Consider the following 16,397-nt stretch of genomic DNA (forward strand, 5'->3'; position numbering starts at 1 on the left):
GGAGTATGTGCCAGCTGAAAACGTTTTCTTGAAAGGCTTCCAGTAAAAAATTAATGAAATATATTTTTTCCCGTGGATCTAGGTAGACTTTGAAGGCTTCATCTGTCTGAAGGTATTTTATTAACAGGGCTTGCCCATGGAATTATTCTCAGTGGTTTTGCTGAGAACATAGCACTCAGATCTGAGCACTTTACAGTGCTGTTGTTATTAAGAAAGATTATTACAATAGTAATTGTAATAGTTCTATATTTGTAGTATATTAGTGACAGTAAATGTGCTGTATGTCTTAAGTTATCAATGATGTAATGGATTAAAGCACCTCCTATCTTTTCTTACTCTTGTTATTAATGAAATGCCTCTTTTCTCCTTTCTTTGACTGCTATTCTACTGGTTGTGTTGCTCTACTGGTTGTATGAGATATTCAAAGCGAATGTTGTTTTGGAGGAGACTTGAAAACAGTAAGCATTTGCTTAGACCATGAGCAATTTAAGTTCTCCTGATGAAAACTTTATTTGTCAGGGTAAAATCCAAGATTAAAAAAAATGCAATAAATTGAAGGAAAAAAACATGTTCTCCCTGTTTTGAGCTAGCATATATATCTTCTGGACTAAATAAATACTACATGATTGCATGAGATTATGGAGGATAGGAATTTGTGCCTCAGGTTGACCTTTGATGGATCTTTGTTCCTAGAGGTATTTTACAGCATCTTGTGCTGTTTCTGTTCCATTATGTAATTAAAATTATTCTTTATTTTTAATAGTGAGGAGCTCTTAAGACTGTTTCCTAGCATTGTTAATATATGGTAGCAGTTTTCAAGCCTTTGTTAGTATTACTATAGAAGAATGGGTATCATCAGTGATGACAGTTTTTGTATGATGTAATGCAGAACAGGCATCTTGAGACCTTGTTCAGACTATGCAAAGTAAGCTATATTAAAGTCATATTTAAATATTAGTCTGAGATTCTGTGAGAGACTGAGCCTGTCATGAGGATGGAAATGTTGTTTTCATGAGAAGAGGATGCAAAGCACGTGACTGCCAGGGTGTGCACGCAGTCTCCATACCACATGAATGTTGCTGATTGCAGAGCCCCAAACTGCTTATCTAGAGAAACTGCTTTCTAACATCTGCCAGTTACAGTAGATGTTCTCTTACCTTTTGTTTGATAACTTCCTTCTGTTTCTATGTATGTTTTCTTCCCTGCTTTTACTTTTTTGTCCTACTTTTCACTGTAACAGCAAGTCATACAAAAAAGGAGAAAGAAGCTTGCATTAGGTATCCCAGTTTTGAGGGCAGGAGCTTCAAACTGATGAAACATCAAAGGAAATAATTCGGAAAAGGGAGGGGTTTATCCATAAGGAGCCCAAACTGGACACATCAGCATGGTGTGGCATTCATAGAAGTGTTATTCATGTGATATATGATATATGAATATATATTTAAAATGCTAAAAAGTGGAACTTCAGCAGAACAGCAGGCCTCTCATATTATGACACTTAAAATATTAGAGTATAAAATTAAAACAGCTGTAAAGTTGACTTCCTAGAAAGGAGAGAGACAGAATTGGAAGTATCAACAATTTGAAAGTTTCCTTTCTGATTCTAGTAAATATTTCAGTAATATTCTTGTGGACATCAAGCCGTGCGAACCAGGGCAACAACACAAAGATGCTTTTACATTAGCAGAGGGACTGTGGAGATGTGTTGCAGTGGGGGATTTTTGTGTGTGTTCTGTAGCCTGCATGCATACACAGGTAGTAGAAACACAAATATAACAAGGATGCCTTTCTGAAGACCCTAATGGCAACAAAACACTTGGCATAAAACATGGCTAAATGAGAAAACATAATGCAGGCAAGTCTTCCAGGAAGTAACTGGTCTGAGGAGTCAGGGTTCTGTTTCCTGGAAAAGTGTGGGCATTGTCTTAAGATTTATTTAAAGGAAGGAGTCTCTCCAGGTGGCTTTATCTAGTTTGTTTTCAGGAAGAGAAGACCACAGGGTGTTTCAGAAATGAAATGCTTTTGTCATCTGTTGTATTGATTTTATTTATATGTTTAAATTTTTACAAAGACAGTTTATATGCATACACTTGTTCATTACCATACTTTTCTTAATGCATCTAATGATGTGTCAGGCTTTTACAGAGGGACTAGCCAGGGTCCCCAAAAAATTTTTCAGCTGTGGTCCACTCCTTGAGGACAATTTACGATTCCATACACTGGATAATAGATTGAAGTACATAGGAGAGCCTTCCTGAAGTGCATTTACTTAGGAGTTGATTATTTAAATGTAGATGATCATACATGGTATTCCAAAATTCATATTCCAGCTGACAAATGTTTTCAGTTAATTTTCATTCAAGGGAATATAAAAGTCCTAAGGGATGAAGTTGTAGATCCTTTTACTCAAATAGCGTGGACTTGTTATGACTTTGCATCTTTTAAAACAAAGCAGATGAGGTGGGGGGAATACCATGTGTTGTCTTGCTGTGTTGGTTTTCACCTAAAAGTGTCCCTGGAGTAGTCGGGAACAGAGCATGGAGCAGATGTCTTTGAGCATGCTGGTGCCAGTTCTTTCACAGGTTCCCATAGATTCTGCTAACTGGAATATCTTGGTTTGAACTTTGGTCAACTGTATCTTGAGTGTTTTCTAACAGAGATCTTTCCCAGAGTGAAATGTGGGCCTTGGATGTCATTCCTACAGTAGATCCGAGAGTGGTTTGAGAGTGTTGCAAGCTTCTCATTGTTGCATCTTTGAACATGGTAGCAAAAAATACTTGATTACTCCTAATATTAGCCGTAGAATTAGCTGGAGGGTGAGGGTTGTTCTCCTTTGCTTTGCAAAATATTGTTGGAAGTTTGTTTCTTCAGGCGCACATAAACAGACCCAGTTAGTAAATGACTACTATTTGAATGCTGAAAACACGCTGAAACTGGTAGTAGGCTGCTAACTTGTATTCTCTTGAAAGTGAGTGATTCCTCTTATTTGCACTACCTAGATGGTTGGAAAGTGGTGAGGAGAGGGGATACACATTGATGTACTAGAAAGCAGGAGACAAATACTAAATTTTAATTGCTGTTAGAACAGTAAAATTGAGCAGTGGTATTGGTGTGACTGGGTGATGTGGGTGCTATACCTTTTTTTTTTCCTCTTTCTTTTTCTCCCCCTTTAGGAGGGCTTTTGAGCTGCCGCTCTGCTGCTGAACAGCATGCAGTCCTTTCGGGAGCAAAGTAGTTACCACGGAAACCAGCAGAGCTACCCGCAGGAAGTGCATGGTTCATCCCGACTAGAAGAGTTCAGCCCCCGCCAGCAGGCCCAGATGTTCCAGAGCTTTGGAGGAGGTGCTGGCAGTGGACGTCGTGGAGCAACAGGAGCCTCTACAGCAATGCCTGGTGAGAGCTCTGGCCATCAGAGCTACCAAGGTTTCAGAAAAGAAACAGGAGAGTTTTACTATATGGCTGCCAACAAAGATCCAGTGGCGTCAGGAGGGCAGCAGCCACCTCAGCGCAGGCCTTCTGGACCAGTACAGAGCTATGGGCCCCCCCAAGGGAGTAGCTTTGGGAGTCAGTATGGGAGTGAGGGACATGTGGGCCAGTTTCAAACACAGCACTCGACCCTTGGGGGCGTATCCCACTATCAACAGGATTATACTGGTCCTTTTTCTCCAGGGAGTGCCCAGTATCAGCAGCAGGCTTCTAGCCAGCAGCAGCAGGTGCAGCAGCTGAGACAGCAGATCTATCAATCTCATCAGCCTTTACCCCAGGCTTCCAGCCAGTCTGCTTCTAGCACCTCACACTTGCAGCCAATGCAGCGTCCAACCACCCTGCCTTCCTCTGCTTCTGGGTACCAGTTACGAGTGGGTCAGTTCAGCCAACACTATCAGCCACCTTCATCATCCTCCTCCTCCTCTTTCCCCTCCCCGCAGCGTTTTGGCCAGTCAGGACAGAATTATGATGGAAGCTACAGTGTGAATTCTGGGTCGCAGTATGAAGGCCATGCTGTGGGTTCCAATGCACAGGCATATGGGACCCAGTCAAACTACAGCTTTCAGACTCAACCAATGAAAAGCTTTGAGCAGTCTAAGGTGCCTCAAAGTGGGCAGCAGGGGCAACAGCAACAGCATCCACCTCAGCACGTAATGCAGTATTCAAATGCTGCCACCAAGCTCTCTCTTCAAAGTCAAGTGGGGCAATACAGCCAGACTGAAGTTCCTGTAAGGTCACCGATGCAGTTCCACCAAAACTTTAGTCCAATCTCTAATCCATCTCCTGCTGCATCTGTGGTTCAGTCTCCAAGCTGCAGTTCTACCCCTTCTCCACTCATGCCAGGTGGAGAAAATCTCCAGTGTGGGCAAGGCAACATGTCCATGGGTTCTAGAAACCGAATCCTGCAGATGATGCCTCAGCTGAGTCCTACACCATCTATGATGCCAAGCCCCAATGCCCATGCAGGGGGATTCAAGGGGTTTGGACTGGAAGGACTGCAGGAAAAAAGGCTCACAGATCCAGGGCTGAGCAGCCTGAGTGCTCTAAGTTCTCAAGTGGCCAATCTGCCTAACACAGTCCAGCACATGTTGCTCTCAGATGCCTTGGCACCTCAGAAAAAAAGTTCCAAAAGGTCGTCATCCTCAAAGAAGGCTGACAGCTGCACCAACTCAGAAGGTTCCTCCCAGGCAGAGGAACAACTCAAGTCTCCCCTGGCAGAGTCCCTTGATGGTGGCTGTTCCAGCAGTTCAGAGGATCATGGGGAAAGGGTGAGACAGCTGAGTGGCCAGAGCACCAGCTCAGATACCACTTACAAAGGGGGTAACTTAGAGAGATCCAACTCCTCACCAGCACAAGGCTCGCAGAATGAGCCATCAAAACTCAACAGCAGCCCTGCAGCTAGGGAAGATGTGGCCTCCCCTGATGGGAAAGAAGCTGTGGTGGCTGTGGAAAATGCCCCAAAAGTGAATGAAAAGGCAGTTGGGGTGATCGTCTCCCGGGAAGCGATGACAGGAAGAGTAGAAAAGTCAGGTGGACAAGATAAACCTGCACAAGATGATGCTTCCACAGCCACTCAGACACCAGCTAGTGCTAGTGGAGCGAAAGAAGCTGGGCATGCTGGGACGCAGCCAGAAACTCAAGGAGGAAGTAAAGGGAGCAAAAGTGGAGATAACACTAACCATAATGGAGAGGGGAACAGCCAGCCTGGTCATGCAGTTGTTGGGCCAAATTTTCCTGCAAGAACAGAACCTTCCAAATCTCCTGGCAGTTTAAGATACAGTTACAAGGATAATATAGCAGCTGGTATACAGAGAAGTATTGGTGGCTTTCCACAGTATCCTTCTGGTCAAGAAAAAGGGGATTTTCCAGGGCACAGTGAGCGCAAAGGCCGGAATGAGAAGTTTCCTAGCCTCCTCCAGGAGGTCTTACAGGGGTACCACCATCATCCAGACAGAAGGTATTCTAGGAACACACAGGAGCATTCTGGGATGGCTGGGAGTTTGGAAGGAGCCATGAGGCCCAATATCTTAATTAGTCAAACCAACGAATTGACCAATAGAGGCCTCTTAAATAAAAGCATGGGGTCTCTCCTGGAAGGCCCTCACTGGGGTCCCTGGGATAGGAAGTCTAGCAGTGCAGCTCCTGACATGAAGCAGATAAATCTAACTGATTACCCTATTGCTAGAAAGTTTGATGTGGAGTCTCAGTCTTCTGCCCATGAAGGGGGAGCGCTTTCAGAGAGGAGATCAGTGATCTGTGACATATCTCCATTAAGGCAACTTGTCAGAGATCCTGGCCCTCACCCAATGGGGCACATGGGTCCTGAGGCCAGAAGTGGAAGGAGTGAACGTCTTGCCCCTGGCTTGAGCCAGTCAGTAATACTCCCTGGTGGTTTAGTATCCATGGAAACAAAGATGAAAGCTCACAGTGGGCAAATAAAAGAAGAAGATTTTGAACAGTCAAAGAGCTCAGCTAGTCTCAATAATAAAAAAACAGGAGACCATTGTCATCCTGCTGGCATCAAGCATGAATCTTTCCGAGGCAATGCTAGCCCTGGAGCTGCAATGTCCGATGCTGCTCCAGAATACATTCCCCAGCAGGACAGCAGATCGACACAGATGAGACGAGCACCTGGCAGAACTGGAAGCAGCAGGGGTAAATCACCTTCTCAATTTCAGGATCTTGCTGATAAGCTGAAAATGTCACCAGGCAGAAGCAGAGGCCCAGGGACAGATCTGCATCACATGAACCCACACATGACACTATCTGAAAGAGTTAACAGGGGTTCCTTGCATTCTGCATACCCTCAGAATTCAGAAGGCCCATCTTTGGCTTCAGCATATCACACAAATGCTAGGCCTCATGCTTTCAGTGACCCTAACCAGAGTTTAAATTCCCAGTATCATTACAAGAGACAGATGTACCAGCAACAGCAGGAAGAATACAAAGACTGGGCAAGCAGCACTGCTCAGGGTGTGATTGCTGCAGCTCAGCACAGGCAGGAAGGAGCAAGGAAGAGCCCAAGACAACAGCAGTTTCTGGAAAGAGTAAGGAGTCCCTTAAAAAATGACAAGGATGGAATGATGTACCTTCAAGGTAGCTCTTACCATGATACTGGAAGCCAGGAGGCTGGGCGCTGCGTTATGGGGAGTGACAGTTCTCAGAGCAAATGCACTGAACTGAAACACGGCAACCAAAAGTTGCAGCACCATGAATCTGGCTGGGACCTCTCTCGGCAAACTTCTCCTGCCAAAAGCAGTGGCCCTCTTGGAGCAGCCAACCAAAAAAGATTTTGCCCTCAGGAAAGTGATGGGCATCGACGAGAGGAATCTACAGATTTGTCCAAGCCTAGTAATACCATGCTCAGGCTACCTGGCCAGGAAGACCAGTCTCCTCAAAATCCATTAATTATGAGGAGGAGAGTCCGTTCTTTCATCTCTCCTATCCCTACCAAAAGACAGCCACAGGATATGAAGAATAGTGGCAGTGAAGATAAGGGGCGACTGATGACTTCAGCAAAAGAAGGAGCTGATAAAACATACAACTCCTATGCCCATTCATCTCAAAGCCAAGATGTTGTCAAGTCAGTTGCAAAGGGAGATTCCTTCAAGGACCTGCCAAGTCCTGATAACAGGAATTGCCCTGCTGTTTCCCTCACAAGCCCAGCTAAGACCAAAATACTGCCCCCAAGAAAGGGACGAGGATTAAAACTGGAAGCTATTGTTCAAAAAATTACATCTCCCAATATTAGGAGGAGTGTTTCCACCAGCAGTGCTGAAACTGGTGCAGATACTGTCACTCTTGATGACATCCTGTCCCTTAAGAGTGGACCTGAAGGAGGAAATGTGGCTGGACATGGACCAGAGGCTGAGAAGAGAAAAGGAGAGATGTCAGATCAAGTGGGGCCAGCAAGCCAGGATACAACTGGTGAAATAACTCTTCCAAGATCTTCAGAAGAATGGCAAAGCAGTGAGGAGGATAAAACCAAAAAAGAGGTCCCTGAAACTGCCAGTGTTGGTAAAGAAGGAGCAGGGTCCAGTGCAGCACCACCACCTTCTCAGAAGGCAGGTGGTCAGGGAAGGTCTGATGGATCTGTAAGTGGAGCTGGAACTCTGACGTTCTCCGACTCAAAAACAATTTCCCCTTCCAGTGTGTTTACTTCTGAACCAAATCCAAAGTCTGAGGAAAAAGATGGAGATGTGACAAACATTTCACCCAAGCCAGATGGTTTCCCTCCAAAGGGATATTTTCCTTCTGGAAAGAAAAAGGGGAGGCCAATTGGGAGCGTGAACAAGCAGAAGAAGCAGCAGCAACAGCAACAACTGCCCCCACCCCCGCCACCCCCACCAGTACCTTCACAATCTTCAGAAGGGGTAGGCGGTGGTGAGCCAAAACCGAAAAGGCAAAGGAGGGAGAGGCGAAAACCTGCAGCACAGCCACGGAAGCGGAAGCCTAGACGGGCTGCTCCGATTGTGGAGCCTCAAGAACCAGAGATCAAGCTTAAATATGCTACCCAGTCTGTAGATAAAACTGACTCCAAGAATAAGACCTTTTTCCCTTATATTCATGTGGTAAACAAGTGTGAATTAGGCGCTGTGTGCACAATCATTAATGCGGAGGAAGAGGAACAGAACAAATTGGCGAGGGGTCGGAAAGGACAGAGGTCTTCAACACCCCCTCCTAGCAATGCGGAGAGCAAAGTGCTGCCCACCTCAACTTTCATGCTGCAGGGCCCTGTAGTAACAGAGTCTTCTGTCTTAGGGCATCTGGTTTGCTGCCTGTGTGGCAAATGGGCCAGCTATCGTAACATGGGTGACCTCTTTGGTCCTTTCTACCCCCAGGATTATGCAGCCACCTTGCCCAAGAACCCACCTCCAAAGAGGGCCACAGAAATGCAGAGCAAGGTCAAGGTACGGCACAAAAGTGCTTCTAACGGTTCCAAGACAGATACGGAAGAGGAGGAGGAACAGCAACAACAGAAGGAACAAAGAAGCCTAGCTGCTCATCCCCGCTTTAAGAGGCGGCACCGCTCTGAGGACTGTAGTGGAGCCTCTCGGTCACTTTCAAGGGGAGCTTCTTGTAAAAAAGCAACCACTGACGGTGGCAGTGGTGGTGAAAAGACTCCTTTGGACTCAAAACCCTCTATGCCCACTTCAGAAGGTGGCACTGAGCTGGAGTTACAAATTCCTGAACTACCTCTTGACAGCAATGAATTTTGGGTCCATGAGGGTTGTATTCTCTGGGCCAATGGGATCTACCTGGTCTGTGGCAGGCTCTATGGGCTGCAGGAAGCTGTGGAGATTGCAAGAGAGATGGTGAGTACCTAATCTTGCTATACAAAATTATTTGTTTTCATTTGCAATATGTATACCATTTGGAATACCATTTTTCCTTGTTCTTCTCTCACATCTTAAGGGATCATCTTTTATCTTAAATAAATCTCTAGTGATGTCCTTTTGATGGTGTCATTTAGATCTGTGCCACACCTGATCAGACAGATTTTTCAGGCATCAAAAAGCTGGATGCTCATTACCTACTAAAAGTTCTGGATGTCCAAAGGCATTCTCATTACTACAGTGATCTTTTTTTTCTCCTCCTTATTCTATCCTATTAGATATTTAATATTCTCTAGGGCTCTTCTTGGAGTCATACGGTGAAAGGACAAGTGGCAGCAGACACAAATTGCAACAAAGAAAATTCCAGTTAAATATTAGGCAAAAAATTTAAGTGAGGGTGGTCAGACATTGGATTGAGGGAAGGGGAATGACAGAGCAGCTGTGGAATAGCTGTTCTTGGAGATGCATAAATCACAGAATCACAGAATCACTAGGTTGGAAAGCACCTTCAAGATCATCAAGTCCAACCATTAATCCAGCGCCATTAATCCAGCGCCACCATGTTCCCTAAACCATGTCCCGAAGTGCCACATCCACACGTTCTTTGAACACTTCCAGAGATGGCAACTCCACCACCTCCCTGGGCAGCCTGTTCCAATGCCTGACCACCCTCTCAGTGAAGAAATTTTTCCTAGTATCCAATCTAAACCTCCCCTGGCGCAACTTGAGGCTATTTCGTCTTGTCCTATCACTAGTTACTTGGGAGAAGAGGCCAACACCCTAATCGCCACAACCCCCTTTCAGGTAGCTGTAGGGAGCGATAAGGTCTCCCCTCAGCCTCCTCTTCTCCAGACTAAACAACCCCAGTTCCCTCAGCCGCTCCTTATAAGACTTGGGCTCCAGCCCCCTCACCAGCTTCGTTGCCCTTCTCTGGACACGCTCCAGCACCTCAGCATCCTTCCTGTGAGGGGCCCAAAACTGAACACAGTATTCAAGGTGCGGCCTCACCAGTGCCGAGTACAGGGACACAATCACTTCCCTACTCCTACTGGCCACACTATTTCTGATACAGGCCAGGACGCTGTTGGCCTTCTTGGCCACCTGGGCACACTGCCAGCTCATGTTCAGCCGGCTGTCAGCCAGCACCCCGGGGTCCCTTTCCACTGGGCAGCTCTCCAGCCCCTCTGTCCCAAGCCTGTAGCGTTGCATGGGGTTGTTGTGGCCAAAGTGCAGGACCCTGCACTTGGCCTTATTAAACCTCATACAGTTTGACCTCTGCCCATCGATCCAGCCTGTCCAGATCCCTCTGCAGAGCCCTCCTACCCTCAGCAGATCAACACTCCCACCCAACTTGGTGTCATCTGCAAACTTACTGAGGGAGCACTCCATTCCCTCATCCAGATCATCTATAAAGATATTGAACAAGACCGGCCCCAGAACCGAGCCCTGGGGAACACCGCTTGTGACCGGCCGCCAGCCAGATTTAACGCCATTCACCACAACTCTCTGGGCTCGGCCACCCAGCCAGTTCCTCACCGAGCGAAGAGTAAACCTGTCTAAGCCACGAGCCGCCGGTTTCTCCAGGAGAATGCTGTGGGAGATGCTGTCAAAGGCTTTAGTAAAGTCCAGGTAGACAACATCCACAGCCTTTCCCTCATCCACTGGGTGGGTCACCTGGTCATAGAAGGAGATCAGGTTGGTCAAGCAGGACCTGCCTTTCATGAACCCATGCTGGCTGGGCCTGATCCCTTGGTTGTCCTGCACATGCCCTGTGAGCACTCTCAAGACGAACCGCTCCATGATCTTCCCCGGTACAGAGGTCAGGCTGACAGACCTGTAGTTCCCAGGATCCTCCTTCCGGCCTTTCTTGTAGATGGGCGTCACATTGGCAAGCCTCCAGTCTTCTGGGACCTCCCCTGTTAACCATGACTGCTGATAAATGATGGACAGGGGCTTGGCAAGCTCCTTTGCCAGCTCTCTCAGTACTCTCAGGTGAATCCCATCAGGCCCCATAGATTTGTGGGTGTCCAGGTGGCTTAACAGGTCCTTAACTGCTTCCTCCTGGATTATGAGGAGTATATTGTGACTGAGCAAGGCCCTAAGCAACCCACTTTACCTCTGAAGTTGGATCTAGCTTCAAAGTTGGTGCTGCTTTCAGCAGGGGTCCCTTCTAACCTGTAAGTTATTCTGTGACTGTAATACATACTACACAACTAGGGGAATTTGCAGTCCTTATGAAATAAGGTAGGTAGAGTAGAATTGCACAGAGGTCTGTAAGCTTTAAGTGAAACGTGGATGAGTTTAGTATTGATGAATTCAATGTAAATTATACCACAAATTGAACTGGTAATTGACTTTATCCAAAGTACGAGTATACAATGAGTGAGAAGAAATATATAAAATTAAAGCAGAGACAAAGAGAGAACCTTATTCACAGTCGTCTGGTTGTGGATGGAGACACTAACTATTCTTGATTTTTCGGCGACATAAGCTGACACTTTAAAACCACAGTTATGTGGCTTGCTTTGCCATCATTGGTATGCTGCATCCCTTTATTCATGGTTACCTGTTGCATTATGCTTTCTGTTCTGGGTTGACCATGGAAGAGGCACTAGACTACATTTTCCTGTTGCCTTCAGATTCTGCCTTTTCTAAACAGTGTTGGGATCCAGTTTTTATCTTCTCTTTGCTCTGTATTGTTATATACAGCATGCTCATTTCTTCCCCATGAGCTTTTCTCTTCAGGTTTGATTCCTGGCTTGTTCTGCATTTTCACTCACTGTTCTTTGACAGTAATTACATGCTTCTTTGCCCTAACTTGATTTGGCCTGCATTCTTGTTTCTAGCCTCTCATTAAACAAAGTCAGTTAATTTCATTTGGTTTTCATCGAGCTGTGCCTGCATGTTTGTTCTGATGCAACTGCTGAATTTCTTACCTCTGATAATTGCAAGGTTTCTTTCGGGATCTCCACCACCGTTTGGATTCTACTCGCAATGTGGCCATGCTTTCATATTTCTTGTAGTTCACTGGTATTTTGAATTTTGATCGCTCCAGCCTGATTTTCCCTTTTCAGGGTGTGTCTTTCATTTATGGTCCTTGTTCTCACAATAGCAAATGCCTTCTCTGCAAGTTCTTGAACCACTTGAGTTGTCCTCCAGCAATTTTTTTTTGTGTTCCTGTAGCTGCAAAGCGGGTATGCCTGGCAGAAACATGTGACACTGATAGACTCTAATCAAACTTGACAAATAGTAGCCCATTATCCACAATATTTTTATATGGGTTTTCCATGTTGTTCGACATCTAGTTCTTTCTCTGCATGGGATCTTAATGACTTTCTGACTGAATACACTTTGCCCTACCCTTTATCACTTTCTTCCAACCATTATGATCATCTCCCTGTCATAAATAGAATTTTTTTTTTCTTCTCTTAACCCTTTCATCTGCCCTTATGTCACCATACAAGAACATCTCCTTATCTCCCTTGAACCTTGTGTCCTTTCTGTCTTTTCTTTAATCACTTGCTCAACTCCTAGCTTTTCTTCTCCCTCATAGTATCTGTAGACATGAGTGTTTCCCATTTTTAAAAAAAGTGTACAAAGTGCCTGTGGCTTCTCTTGCCTTTGCAACTACCTCTTAATTTCCTTTCCCTTTTTTCATCTCAAAATTCTTTGAGTGCATTGTCTGAGGCTCTTGTCCTCCACTGCGGCTTCAATTGTGCTCTACTGCGATTGTAATGAGTGTTTACAGTGATCTCTTCCTAGCTAAGGTTCAGATCCAGTACTTCATTTTCCTTTCCCTGTCAGCTACATTTGTCACTATCAGCTGTGCTGCTCTTGAAGTGTTGTTCCACCATTGTTTCCTGTCTGTGTCCTCTTTTGATTACCCTCTTTCTTTCCCCTATTTTTTGCAGAAGCTGTTGTTCATTACTCCCAGCTTTTTGTGGGGGGTTTGCTGAAGTTCTGCTTGTGCTTTCCTTCCCTTTAAGCTGCAATACCATGCTTTTGGGTAGCTTTTGGTAACATGGTCACTTTTTTAGAGAGTCTTGTAGAGCTTCCTTTTTGCTCCAGGTTCATGTGTTTCTGCCACAAACTTAAAAATTGTTCTTGAATTCATGGTGAGTTCTCAGACTTTCACTTCAAAACATGGCTTTTAATCATCCTTAATCTATTGTCTGCCATCTTGTTCTGCGTTTCTTGTCACTCAGATTCACAATTTTCTCATTTGATTTTAAAATTATTTTTTCCTAATCCTTCCTATTTAAGACTGTAAGAAATAGCGCTTACTTTCTGTGTATGAGAAGTAATATGTAGCCTTTTAGTGCTCTCTGCTGTTCTGTCTGGGTCCATTTTTGATCTAGTTATAAGACTCTGAACTTTCAGAGGAAGGGACCATTTTCTTGTGTGGTTTGTTTTGTTATGTCTTTTACAAACACAGTAACAGGTGTCCTAGCTGAATGCTGGGCTCTTCTGTGTTATGTCCATAAGAGTAATCCATCTTCCTCCTGCACCACTATCACAAATAATGGAATAGGTTTTCTCCTAGCATTATTTTTTCTTTAACTTTTTTATCCTATTGTAGCAAATTGTAGGGCTGTATTCTTCCCTGTAAGCAGTATATTCTCTCCCCTTCAGTTAGGAGAGGGTTATGTGCAACACCAAGATGGCAGTCAGGGTATTCAGAGGTGTACCCACCAGAAGCCATCCCCAGGCAGTAGAAAGGCTCTGAGCTAGGCTCTGTTTTGCCCCACTGCCTGAGGATAGCCTTCTGGCTTGGACAGCTGATTTCCTATGGTTGTTGCATATGCTCTTTCTTTACCTCTGTCTTGCTTTGCAAATGCATTTTCTTTTTGTTCCTTCTGACATGCTGTTCATCAGTGTTAGTGTCCTGGAAAAGCAGATGTGCAAACCATGTAGCTGCTTGCTGGCAGGAGAGAGTAGACAGCTGTGTGCACAAGCATACAGGAATTTAGGTCTTAAATTTGGTCTAGAGTAAGGGAAAACATTAGTTTATGGCATATGAAGGATCAAAAGCCTGGAAGCTAACAATTCATATATGTAATACCTTCTGTGCAAATGAAATACTGCCGTAATTCAAAAATCTATGTGAACTGTTTGTAATACCCACACAGGGCAAATGCGCACCAAATTTAAACTGAATCCATACCACTGAGTGAGTTGAAATATTTTCTTAATAGGTCTGGCTCTATTGTTGTTTCTTATGCAGCATCCTAGTATAGAAATAAGAAACTTCTAGTCAAAGGCCATAAACCATTGAACCATGAGGTAGAGGTAGTGGCATAAGTAACCTGCTCTGCATTTCTTCCGCTCACACAAACTCACCTGTTTTTTCTCACATGCAAGCTTATTATAGATTTCCACCCCTGCCCTCTCCCCTGCCAAGATCTCCGTTTCTCGATTGCCTTCCAGAATCAGGAAGGAATTTGAAGCATTTTTCTTACTATGTTAAGTTTTCTGTTCCTTATATGAATAAATGTCTGTGTCTCACTACAGTTTTTTGAGAACAGCCGCATAGTCAATCTCAAGGAAGGCTTAGAATGTATGTGAGATTGCTCAAAGATCAACTTGTACCAGATGCTCCAGAAGAATTTGAGACAAGAAGGTATTACCTTAATCAAACTGAAGTGACTCTCCTAAGCTTTGAGCTTTCCTTAATGTCTGATTTCACCCTAGACTGAAAATGGTGTGTATTATCTTCTAAGTGGTAATCCAGATGGTTTCCAAAGTGCTAGAATCTGCCTTTTTGAAGGCAAAAAGGTGTTCCTCTTGCTCTGGCCTCTCTGGAGGCCTTCTTGGTCCTGAGAATGTGAATAGCTGATCAGATTAATTGGCCTGCTTCAGATGCTTAATCGTTCTCCTTATTTTGAGGTTCAAAGTAGATACTACCCTACCTGCCAAGTCATCTGTCTTTCTCTCTTAAACTGCTTGTTAAGCTATAGTAAGGGTGCTACCTGGCCTTCTTGCAGTTGGACATTTTTGATTCCAAGGCTAATGAAATGTTGACCTGAAAAAATGCTGTCTCCCTAGTGCTAGATGATCCTGTTGCTTATAAAACGCTTTCTTTCAAATATTGAAGGTGGCCATGTTTTTGGATAGGTAAAGCAGATTATAGATGACTTCGCATAAAATCTTTGCCTTATGATACTAGGAATCTTACAGCAGGTATTCCTGTAGCAGGTTTGAAAAATATATCCATATTCTTCCTCTGGAAATTTTTTGGTCTCTCTTCTTACGGTCATGTCAAACTAACAGTTGCATGCAGTGTGCTATAAATACCTTTTAAGGAAACAGTTTCCTACCTTGTTTACCTCATCATTGTTTTCCTATTCATGAGAAACTCATTTTCATGCAAGATGAAATCTTGGTTACTTTTGAAACTGGTAAAATTATGAAGTAACTTTGGTAGTTGTCAGCAGATTTAATGTTCAAAAGAATTGATGGTCTTTATTCTCACTGTTAAATTTAACAAGCTGTAAGTGGAGAACAATGCAGAAAACATTCTTTGTTAGGTTGAGTTGCAGAATCCAAGAAGATAATTCTACTATTGTTTTCTAAAAAGCTGTTCACCAGGAGGTGGTATGCTGTTTCTTGGAATTTTTTTAATAAAACTTTTTTTTTTCCCCCAAGGCAGAGGCTCTGGCCTAGCACAGGTATTACTTCTGGGTTTCTTTTGGTTTGGTCGTGTGTGTCCCCTTGTCAGAATTGACCTTGCTGAAGGTAAATCTAGCTCTTGTTTCTGCTGACAGTGCCCTGTGAAAGGAAAACTTGTTTATCCCCCTTTTAAAGATCTCTTTTAAAAGGTCTAAAGAATTTAATGCTTTTCTCATCAATCTCTGCTTCGTTCCCAGCTTGAGAAATCTTTTAATCCTTATACATGGAAAGTCCTTGGAACTTGTTTCCTTTGTTGCTTCTTATTGAAAGGATCATCTTGGGTTTCAGTCAGGACAACTTCAGAGTAACAAGCAGTGAAGGGTAAAATATGCCCATCATCTGTAGTATAATGGAAGGAGATTCTGAGCTTTCTCTCACCAATCTGGAATTTTTTCTGTCCGACTCTCCATGGATTATCTTCCAAAGCCTGCTGCTTACCTGAAGAGAAGTCTAACCTGCCTTAGGACTGTTAACAAGCCTGTTCAGAAGGTCAGACTGACTTTGGAGAAAAGTTCTTAAAAACCACATATGGGCTTACAGAAGTTCAGAACCTAAATGCATGTCTCTCTCTTTGCAAGTTGATACTTAGATATTTGAATTTTTCATTACTGTTGGGCAGTGGCAGCCTTCTGGCTCATGTTGAGTGTGCCTTTGGTAGTTTGTAGGGCTGGAGGTAGATTTGCATATGCTACACAGATTTTACAGTGAACAACTTCTGGTTTCGCAGAGAAAAGTTGTCCTTGACCACTTAAGACTCCTGCTAGTTGATCTCCCAGAGCGTCTTATCTGTGGAAATCTGTACCGTAGAGAAAATAAGGGTTGCCTATCTATAATATTTTGTTTACTCAGTTGCTTTCATAGAATCATTTTCTTTTGTTTACCTCTACCGTTGTAGACCCTAGCTGT

At 44.1% G+C, this 16,397-nt stretch overlaps 1 protein-coding gene across 1 annotated transcript in view; it reads left to right on the forward strand.

Moving 5' to 3' along the window:
- Positions 1 to 2,767: 2,767 nt before the first annotated feature.
- TCF20 (transcription factor 20) overlaps positions 2,768 to 16,397 on the forward strand; it is a gene marked incomplete at its 3' end in the record, with an annotated part of 41,289 nt that continues 27,659 nt past the window's right edge. The window contains exon 1 of the mRNA XM_082014012.1: positions 2,768 to 8,801. Within this exon, the coding sequence (XP_081870138.1) occupies positions 3,210 to 8,801 (5,592 nt within the window). The 5' untranslated portion in view covers positions 2,768 to 3,209. The remainder of the gene's footprint in view (positions 8,802 to 16,397) is intronic.

Source organism: Phaethon aethereus (genome assembly GCF_964289735.1).
Source record: "Phaethon aethereus genome assembly, chromosome: 1".
Taxonomy (NCBI): domain Eukaryota; kingdom Metazoa; phylum Chordata; class Aves; order Phaethontiformes; family Phaethontidae; genus Phaethon; species Phaethon aethereus.